Consider the following 10,526-nt stretch of genomic DNA (forward strand, 5'->3'; position numbering starts at 1 on the left):
AGCGAGAGAGGTGGCGGGGGGGGGGGGGCGGCCGAGGAGCCGACATGAGCCCCATGCAAACCCAGCGAGTCGGAAGAAATTTGGCCCCGGGGGCTTGGGAGGGTGAAGGCGAGAGGAGGCGGCCCGGGACTCCCCGGGAAGGGAGCGGATCCCACCGAGCCGGAGCCGCCGGGGAGCCGGGGGGGGCCCGGGGCCGGGCCGGGCAGCTGGGGCCGGCCGCCTCCACCAACGACACCCCCGCGGTGTGCAAGGCTTTGAAAACAGCAGCTCCTTTAGGAGGAGAAACTATATTTTTTTCCCTCTTTCCCCGAGAAATACAGGGCGGGTACGACCGGCCGCAGCCCCCCTAGCCTCGGGCTGAGCCGGGCGGCCCTTCCCGCCCCCCAGGGCTGCGGACACCGGGGTGCTGCCGGGGACACGGTCCCCTTCCCCCCGCGCTCTCCTGGGAGAGGAATCGGAGGGGGCGAGGGCTGAGACCCCCCGGCAGCGGAAGCCCCGGGGACACGCGGGACGCGGGGCGTGGGGCTGCCCCCCCCCCCGCTCACGTCGGTTCCCACGCACGGCCCCGCAGCAGAGGCGGATCATCGCGACGCGTGGGTGCCTCTGTCTCTTTTTTCTTGCCTTTTTTTTTTTAAGACGTTAAAATGTGTCAAACGCCAAATTTAAATATCTTTCCAGGTCGAGGAGACGGTGGGGCGAGAGGAAATGCGGGTGATAAACGTGGGCAGGCAGGGGCGGGCAGCAGGCAGGGGCGGGCAGCAGGCAGGGGGCTGCCGGCGGGCTCCGGGCGTGGGTGCCGGTGGAGCTGCCGGCTCCGGCGTCTCCTCCTGCCTGGGCTCATTCAGGCCGCTTATTCCCGAGGCTGGGGCTGGGCTTTGGCCGGCAGCCTTGCCTGATTTTGCCAGGGGTCCCAAATATGCGACAGAGCAGACTGAGGAGGGGCTAGTGCTGGTTTTAGCTGCAGAGCTGGTCTCGGTGCGGGAGGGAAGCCCAGGGCAGGGATCCCCCCCTCCCCAACGCTGCAAAGCCCAAACCTGCCCCCTCCCCAGCGCCCCAAAGCCCAGCTCGGCTGCCAGGCACCGTCCCGACTTTCTGTAAAGAAAAACCGGGACTGCCTTCGGCTCCCCACGCGTGTCTGGGTGCGTTTCTGCCGGAGCCACGGGTGCCACGGAGAATCCCCGGGGTTGTCACAGTACAAAGCTCTCCCCCCTGCACACCCTGCCATCCCCGGCTGCTGCTCCTGGGCTGGTCCCGGGCTGCTCCGGCTCCATCCCCGCGGGAAGCGGGCACAAATCCTGCCCCGAGCACCCAGCCACAGCCCCCGCCCGCGGCTGCCGCCTTCGACTTTGTTTGTGTGGTTGTTTGTTTTTAAGGCAACGCGAATTTGTTTATAAAATTGACTCGTGGCCCTTTGAAACAAAATTGTTATTAACCTTCCCCTTCTGAGCGTTTCATAATCACAGATGTTAGTTTGGAGATGATACCCAAACATCCCAGGGGTACTTTTGATAGCTGCATGGGCGGGGATTGAATGTGGAGGTCGGATATTAAATCAGCGGGATACAGAATTACTTTTTTTCCACAAAACCGAGCTAGCTAAATAGTTTCCCCCTCTAACTCTGATATGCATTTCACAATAAATGGCGCGGGCATTTGCATATATAGTGCCTGGGTAAGGGTTTGTATATCGCATGTGCGATATACTGCATTAACAGACAGCGGAGCGGAGGAACACCTTCCCTAAACCTCAGTGCTCAGATGCTTATTGAACAGAGTTACGGAAAAAATACACTTAATTAATTACACGGAGGGGCTGGTTGGCGCCGGGGAAGTGCAGATGTATTTTTGCTCGGCCCTGAAATACTTCTCTGGGTTGGTTTTTTTTTTTTTTTTTAATGGGACTGCTCTGCTGCTTTGGCTGGAGGGGAAGGAGCCTGACCGGCTAGCAGAGAGCTGCCTGCCAGGAAAAAAATGCTGCCAGGCGGTGGGTGACTCCAGGGCAGCCCTGCCTCTGCCCCTGCCTGCTCCTGCTCCTGCCCCTGCCCCGACGCAGCCGGGTTTTTGGGGAGAGGCTTTGACTTGGCTTCGGAGCTCGTGTGGTTCGGGGCTGTGGGTTTTATCTTTTCAAAAAAACCAAAAAAAGACTCCTCCAGCAAAGTGCTGTTGCTTTGCTAAAATTGCAAGAGGCACTTGTGCGGCAGCTCTTGCTGTTAAATTAATTTTAAATTTTAAATTAATGAGGCCTAATTTAGTTGTGCTGTCCTTCCCCGAGCCAGCGGGGAGCCGCTGCCCGGGCGTGGGAGCGCTGGCTGGGCGGTGCGGGGGAACCAGCAGCAGCTCCGAAGATGGCGAAGGGAGCAGCAGAGCAAGTGTCTCCGGACCTCTGCCTCTTCCCGTGAAAGCTTTCCCCCCCAGAACGGCAGAGGCAGGTGAGGAGTGCAGCCCATGTGAGCCATTTGCTGCTCCCAGCTGAAGGCACCGCTTACCAATTGCAAATATTTTGTATTCTGGGTCTGGATAAAATCCAGGCAGCAGCGAGATATTTTCTGTCCTTGCTCCAGAGACTGAACTAACTTCGAGAAGTTTCCCTACTATTTTTTTTTTTAAACCTACAACTAAATACATATTCCTGCTGGTGTCACACATCTGGTTTCTGTTCCCAGCGCTTCTTGCAGGCCGGGGGAGGACAGGTGGAAACTTTGCCCCGCTGCACACTTAGGAGCCGGGCCAAAATTCCCCTCGGTGCAGGCTTAGTGACTTCTTAAAAATAAAAGAAAAAATCTCCGTGGGACTTCCCCGCCGGTGTGCAACACACCCACGGAACCGTTGTGTCCCATCGGACAACCGGAGCTATTTTTCAATCCAGCTTTAAAACTCCTTTTTAGTGCCCACCTCCACCGATTTTCTCCCTCGGGATTATAAATCACCTGCCTCCATTAGTGAAGGTGACCAAAAATAAAAATAAAAATCTCCTCCAAGACACCTAAGCCAGGCAGACTGGACAAATCAAGCGTGGCTTAGAAAGGAGCCCGGCAGCCTCCCCCGCCGCCGGCCGCGAAGCTCAGCCCCGGCCCCACCTTCTCGGGGCAGGTGAACCCCTGGGTGCACCGCCCCAGCGGCACCTCTGCTCCCGCAGAATTTTGCCCCTTTGCCCCTTGCCCCAAAGCAGCACCTTTAAAAAAAATAAAATAAAATAAAATCTAAAACACCCCCCCCCGGTTTGGTTTTATCTGTGAGTGCGTCTCCCGCAGCAGGAGCCGGCCCGGAGGGTGAGGCTCTGCCCTCGCTCCCTCTCCTCCTGCCTGCGGAAAATGGGCTGAACTATTTTGGAGATCTTGTGCCCTTTGTTGCAGCAAGGCGGGTGACCGTTTTATTTTTATCCAGCCCTTCCTAAAATCGTGGTACTGCCATTTCCCGGGGATGCCAAGTATTTTACAGGGTGCTTGGTTTCGTAGCGTGGCATCGGCACTATTCCCATCACCTCTCTTCCCCAGCTCCAGGTTCGCGTGTTTATCTAGCAGAGGTTTTCCAAACGCAGCCTGCCAGAGCATCACACCACCGGCTATTTAAAGTCTTGAAAAGGTGAAACCTGTTGACAGTACGTGAGATTAAAGAGATTTTTCTTTTCCGTTTTCAGAACCTTTTTAATACGACGGGAGCCGGGCTCAGCTACGGCTGCCGGCTGCCCGCTCCTCCAGCTAGGAAGGACCCCCCCAAAGGTTCTTCCTGAAGGCAAAAGGCTGATGAAACGCCTGGCTGCAAAATCACCTCTCATAAATGGCCACGGAATTTACCCCCCACCCCCCCGAAAGAGTTGAAACTACGAAATACTTGGAACTCCAACGCTCAGAGTGCAATCTAAAGGCTCTATAAGCGGATATATAGTCCCTGATAGCACTACTCCATTGCAACGTCTGAGTGACACGGTTTGTGTTTCGTAATTAAGTGGGTTGGTTGGTTTTTTATTATTATTATTCTTATTTAACGCGATCCTCGAGAACTGAAACACACAGAACGCAGCGAGAACGTTCACAAGGTTGAGAGCCCAGTTGTAAATAGAAACATTCATATTTCATCCGATTATAAATATTTGATACCGCAGTTGCAAAATGCACATGTTTTATAAACTGGAGAGAAGAAAAAAAAACCAAACCCTTTGCTTTCTTGCTGAAAGGCAATGTCATTTCATCCTGGCTCCTAAGCAGCTGATGATTATTCACAGAAATTAAAATTACAGGTTTTATTTTATAGTTGGATTCTGCCCCTTTTTTCTTTTTTTGTAAGTTTATACTGCTATGTACAGTGTATGTCTATTATAGCTGCAAAATAAAGAGGTTTTAAGGCAAAGCGAGAAGTTTTCCCCCCCACAAACAGCTTCGCAGGAGAGCCCGTTCCTGAGCAGCCACCCACGCACACCCAGGCCCACGCGGGACGCAGGCCCCCCTTCCCCTTGCCGTGGGGGGGGGACACGACACCACGCTCCGGGAGAAACGGGTTAAACGCAGCACAACGCCTCGAAACCCCCGAAAAACTCCCATTACAAGGAGTTGTCTGCGTGGGGAGGGGGGCGTGGGGAGAAACACCCACCCCCACGATGCCACGAAGCGTCGCGCTAGCGGGGACCGCGCCGTGGGGTGAGGATGAGGATGGAGGGGAAGAGGAAACTAAAAATGTGACTTTATTTTTTTGCGGGGGGGAGGTTAAACGCTCCCAAATGATTCGGGGAGGTGGTGCCAGAGCGGAGCCGGGTCCCGCTCCCCCTCCCCGTGGGGGCCGGCCACGGGCTGGAGCCGCACCCCGGAGCGGTTCCCGCTTTTTGGAGAGGGGGTGTCCCAAAGTTTTCCCAACAAGTTGGGGCGGGGGGGGGGGGATTCTATCCCCATCCCTGCATCCCACATCCATGCCTGCGTCCCGTATCCACGCACGCCCGTGGGTCTTGTTGGGGGTGATGAGGGAGCAGGGCTTAGGAAAGGACCCCGGGCATGTTTTAAGATGGTGCTTTGAGATTTCTTTCCCTATCGTTCCTTATATATATTTTTTTTTCTTTTTCTTTTTAAATTAAATTCTCCCCGTGTATCCCCAAAGCCAGCCCCAGACGCACACATCCAAAAAAAAAAGAAAAAAAAGAAAAAAAAAGAAAGGGAAAAAAAAGAAAAGGAAAAGGGGAGGGGTGGGGAAAAAAAAAAGGTAAAACTCATAGAACAAATAGGAGAACTATTTATTCGGTTCACAGTCGTGTGAAATGCAGCAATAAAAATCTTTGGACTTCAGCAAAAGTTGGTTTTAATTCTTTTTTTTTTTTTTGAATTTCAAAAAACAGCGTCCAATGTCCATTAAAACAGCGCTTAAGTCTATAAAAATGTAACTTAAGCATTTAAAAAAAATCATAAAGATAGCGTCTAAAATCTCCATACAACCGAAAAAAAAAAAACCAAACCAACCAGCCCAAACCCCCGAAACCAAAACCAAACAAAAAAAAATCAAAAAAATATTTTATAATCAGATATCTTGGATTTTTACACCACCTTACCTGTAAATTATATATACATAGAATATTGCAGAATTATATCTAATACACAATATTTTCACTATTAATGCTGGTATAATCTTTATACACTGGCCCTTACGTTTCTTTTTATTTTTTTTTAATTAAATTATTGCATTGTATAAACTTTGACTGCAAACGGCCCCCCCCTCCCCTCCCTCCCCCCTCCCTCCCTCGCCTCCCCCCCTTGGCTATTCACTGTCCGACTTGCCGTCTTTCGCCGTGGTGGAGTGGTTGTAGAGCCCCTGGGCCATGAGGTGCACTGCCAGGGAGTTCTTGCTGCCCGTCGCCTTCTTGATCTTGGCTCGTTTATTCTGGAACCAGATTTTAATCTGGGACTCGTTAAGCCCCAGCTCTTGGGCCAGGCTTTGCCGCCGCTGCTCCGTCAGGTACCGGTTCGTCTGGAACTCGGCCTTGAGTCTCTGCAGCTGCTCGGCGGTGAAGGCGGTGCGCGGCCGCTTGTCCTCCTTGTTGGGGTTCTTCTTCTTTGGTTTGCGGGAGCGGGGACCTACGGCCGGGAGAGAGGAGAAGCACCGACACCGCCACGCTCCGCTGCGGGCGGCCCCACGGCAGGCGCCATCCCGCGTGGGGGCACCCACGCTCCTGCCCGCGTCCCACGCTCGGACACCATCACCCCCCCCCCACCACCCGAAGAAAACCAGAGCCCGCTTTGTGCCTGCGCTGCCGGGGAGGGGAGCGCGGCCCCCGGCGCCCCGCAGCCCCCGCTCGCTGCCCGGCCGCCCCCTCCGCAGCCCCCGGCACCCCGGGCAGCAGCACCTCTACCCGCCCTGCTCATCCCGGGGTGCCCCGGCCAGTAAAGCAGCGGCAGGGAGCTAAATTTTATGTCCTGAGCAGACAATTTTTTTTTTTTTTAAGGAAACCTCTTTCTTTTTTTTTTTTTTTTTTTAAGGAAACCACTTCACTTTTTTTCTGCCTTTTTTGTTTTGTTTTGGTTTTGTTTTTGTTTTTGTTTTTTTTGCTGGGTCGCCGTAAAAAAATGGAAATCAGCCCCCTGTTTACATTGCGAGGAGAAATCCGCCGCTTTGCTGCCGTGCCCATATGGCACTGCACGGCCCGGTCCGAATCGCCGGGATTATTCTCGGGAATATTATTCTCGGCAGCACAAGGAGCCTTTTCTGCCCGGGCCGAGCCATTGTGAGGATGTATGTTAATTAAATATTAACAAAGGAGAGCGTTGGAGAACAATGGAGTAAATTCCAATTCAGCCCTGAATATTACCTCCGAGTAAGAGTTTGGTTTCAGACATTAGAACTAATTTTCAACTCGTTTTACACTCCCTCCTTCAGCTGGCCGGCTCTCCGGGTGAAAATCCCAGCTCGCTGCTTTTGTAAGAGAAAAACCCCTATTTTTTTTTTTTTTTTCCCTGGGAGCAGATCTCCTGCGTGGTGCTTCCCATGCCTTCCCCCAATGGTTTCTACTTCTTTTTAACGAGTGTTTTCCCAATCTGCCGGGGCCAGCCCTGCTCTCCCCGCGGCAGCAGAAGGACATTTTACCCCCTGGCTTTTGATTTTTAAATTTTTTTTTCAGTGTTTTTATCGATAATTTCAGGAGGTTCTGCCCAAGCCCTTGCCAAGAGACGGACCCGGCCAAAGAAGTTCCCCGGCTCTTGGAAATGTCCCCCGGCCCCTACAGAGCTGACCCGCAGCACATGGGGGGAAATTAAAAGAAAGAAACGAAACGGCGGCCGCTCCGAGGCCTCTTTTAGAGAAATAAACGATCGCGGATCGTTTGGGGCTAAAACAAAAAAATAATCAAAGCAAGGCGAGGCCTGTGGAAATCCACTCTCCCCTCCCCAAAACACAGCGCGGGGGGATTTTCCCGGCAGGGAGAAGGGCAGCTCGCCGGGAGGACGAGCGGGGAGTCCAAAGCCAGATTTTTTTTTCCTCCCTCTTTGATAAAACCCGGCAGTTGGTGGGAAAAGCCTCGAGCCCGGGCGGCCCCGGCTCATCCGCGGCGGCGCGGAGGCAGAGACCCCCCGCTCCCCCCTCGTCCCTCCGGCTCCGCGCATCCCCAGCCACCCCTTCATCTCCCCGCATTTTCGGGCGATTTTAAGCAAACCCCCCCCCAAAAAAAAAAAAAAAAAAGAAGAAGAAGGAGCGGGAAGGGTGAAGCGAGGTCCTTTCCCCGCCGCCCTCCGGCCCCGCGGCGGGCGGAGGCGAGCCGGGGAGCCCGGGGAGGGGGGATGCGGCGGCGGGGAGCGGGGCGGCCCGGCGGGGCAGCTCTTACCTGAGGAGGGCCGGTCCGAGTACCGCGTGCAGTAAACCCAGGCGGGCCAGAGCATGGGCTGGTTCCCGGCGTTGGAGCTGGCCTGGGAGCTATCCGAGTCCGAGCTCACCGACAGGTCGCCGCCGCTCAACCCCCGCGCTTTCAGGGCCGCCTCCAGCGCCGCGGGGTCCCCCCCCTTCTTGGCGGCGCCGTGCAGGGCCAGCCCGGCGGGGCCGCCCTCCCCCCGGCCCGGCGAGCCCGCCCCGCCGCCGGGCAGCGGAGCCCCGGGGGCCGGCGCCGCGGCGGGGCTGCGGCGGCTCTCCGCGCCGGGCCGCCGGGGCTCTCCGCCGGGGCCGCCCGCCTCCTTCCTCCGCCCGAACTCGGGCCGCAGGATGTTGTCGATGAAGAAGTTGGTGATGCGGTGCGGGTGCGGGTGGGGGTGCGGGGGGTCACCGGGGGGAAGCAGCAGCCCCCGCCGCCCGCCGCCGCCGCCGCCGCCGCCGCCGCCGGGCTCCGCGTCGCCGCCGGACTCCTGCGGCTCGGCCGCCTCGTCCCGGGGGCTCCGGCCGCCCTCCTCCATGCTGCGCGGCCGGCCCCGCCGACGGCTCCGCTGCCCGCCCCGCCGCCGGCCGGGCGGCTGCCTAGCGCTTTTTGTTGTTGCGGTTGCAGTCGGTTGTTCTTTATTTTAATTTTTTTAATATATATATTTATATATATATATATCTATATATACACGCACGCACAGGTGTCTATTTGCTTTCGTTTCTCCTGGCCGCGCCCGGCATTCAAAATCCAGAGTTTGCAAAAAAAAAAAAAGACAAAAAATTAATAGCAATTAAGAAAAATGTACAGAAACAAAACCAGGGAGACCCTACAGCCAGCAGCCGAGCCTCCGCGAGTTCCAACTTTGCCAAAAATAAAAATACACGGGCTCCGGTCCTCCCGCCGCCGCTCGCCGCCTCCTGCCGCCGCTCAGCCGCTCGGTCCCGCGGCGCGCTGCCGCCTTCTCCCCCGGCCGCCGCCGCCGCCGCCGAGCCTCATCCGCCGCCCCCGCGGAGAAAAAATTAATGATAATAACAACAACAACAACAAAAATAATAACCGGGGGGTGGTTGGGGGGAAGGAAAAAAAAACCACAACAACCCGAGCCGGTGCCGGGGCGGGGGTGGAGGCGGGCTCTCAGAAGCCGGTGTCCCGCGGAGGGCAGGGCGGTGAGGGGCTCCCCGCGGGGCTCCGGCCGGCAGCGCCTCGCCCCGCGCCGCCCCGCGCCGCCCCGCGCCCGCACATGCGGGGGCCGCCGCGGGTGGGGGCGTCCCGCCCTGCCGCCCGCCCTGCGCCGCGCTGCGCCGCGCCGCGCTGCGCCGCGCTGCGCTACGCCCCGGCGGCCGCCGCCACCGCCGCGCCCGGACACTTCCACTCCGGATTGTTGTCCTTTAGGTTTTAACGGGGCCCCCGCCGGTGACGTCGCCGGCCCGGGCACTTCGACACGTGCCTCGGGCCAATGATAAAGCGGGCATGCGCACACGTGGTGCGGGGAGCTCCGCTAAGTGACAGCACCCACGCCCCTCCCCCCCCGGCCGGGCCCGGCCGCCGCGGGGATGCGCGTGGGGGAGCGGAGGGGGGGGGGAGTGCCCCGCCGCGGGGCGCGCACCCACGGCTCCCCCCCCGCCGCCCCGCGCTGGGTTTTGGGGGTTTGCAGTTGCCCCGCTGTTTGCCCGGGGGTGGGAGGTGGGGGATGGGGGGCATCCCACAATTCCTTGCAGAAACGCATAAATAATATTCCGCGCGCGGCGGTGATACAAAGCGGGGCCGGGGGGGCGGAACGGGGCCCGGCCCGGTGCCTGTGGGCTGCCCCGGGGGGCGCGGCGGGTCCCCCCCGCCGCGCGGTTCAGCGTCCGCGGCGGCGGTAATTGACTCGTCCTTCCCGCAGCCGGACAGGAGCCTTTGATCTCCCCCGCCCGCTCCCGAAACGGCCGCGCGGCACCGTGCTGCCCCCCCAAACGCCTGCCCATCACCCTCCGGACCCCCCCAAAATCCCCGCTTCTTCGGGACGGGAAAGCTGCCGCTGCCGTGTTGCCTTTTGTCTTTAGGGAGAAATCCCCCGGAACAAAATTAGGGAGCAGAGCGCGGCCGGATGGCCGAGGGGGTGGGGGGCCGAGGCGGCTGGGGGCCGCGGATCCTCCGCGGGGCGCGCAGGAGGGGGGCGAGGAGGCGGGCGCGGGGTCCTTCCCCCGCAGCCGACCCGTTGTCCCTCCCCCGGGCCCGCCGGGTGTCACCGCCCCGACGGGGCGCACGGCGAGGGGCTGCGCGGCCCCCTCGGAGGGCCGAGCAGGGCCGGGCCGGTGGCGGCTGGGCTCCGGTGGCCGCCGCACCCCGAGCCCCGGTTTCCCCCGCTAAGTGACGTTTTTATTTGGAGGAGGCTTCCCTGCGGGTGACATGGACCACTCCCTGCCTCGAGGGGAAAGGGACAGCGAGCCCTTCCTCTCCTCTTCCTCTTTTTCTTTTTCTTTTCCTTTTTCTTCTCCTTTTTCTTTCCCTTTTTTTCCCCTTTAATCTTTCATCTTTATTTTATTTTAATTTTATTCCCCCCTTTCCTTTGTATTTCGCAGCGAATCGGGTCCGTCGACGAAGACCAGCGCCAGCTGATCCGAAGTTGTTTTGCTCAAACAAGCACCTAGAGGTTAATTTCTTCAAGCGCCCCACGAAAAGCGATTAGCCTGTCTCCCAAGAAGTATTTTCTAATTACTTGGAAGCT

General features: G+C 57.8%; 1 protein-coding gene across 1 annotated transcript; it reads right to left on the bottom strand.

Annotated features, from left to right (window-relative positions):
- Positions 1–5,736: 5,736 nt before the first annotated feature.
- Positions 5,737–8,351, bottom strand: EN2 (engrailed homeobox 2). The gene is made up of 2 exons (XM_072851535.1): positions 7,793–8,351; positions 5,737–6,053 (listed from the first exon to the last, which is right to left on the bottom strand). Exons 1-2 carry the CDS (start codon positions 8,349–8,351, stop codon positions 5,737–5,739), a joined length of 876 nt encoding a protein of 291 aa, XP_072707636.1.
- Positions 8,352–10,526: the final 2,175 nt, after the last annotated feature.

This window comes from Ciconia boyciana, chromosome 2, assembly GCF_034638445.1.
Source record: "Ciconia boyciana chromosome 2, ASM3463844v1, whole genome shotgun sequence".
In the NCBI taxonomy this organism is placed as follows: domain Eukaryota; kingdom Metazoa; phylum Chordata; class Aves; order Ciconiiformes; family Ciconiidae; genus Ciconia; species Ciconia boyciana.

Excerpts from the sequence above, each read along its gene's own strand:
- EN2 (XM_072851535.1), bottom strand. The coding sequence starts at position 8,351 with ATGGAGGAGGGCGGCCGGAGCCCCCGGGACGAGGCGGCCGAGCCGCAG. Across the intron at positions 6,054-7,792 it reads CTCGGACCGGCCCTCCTCAG|GTCCCCGCTCCCGCAAACCA; the intron begins GTAAGAGCTGCC and ends TCCCGGCCGTAG.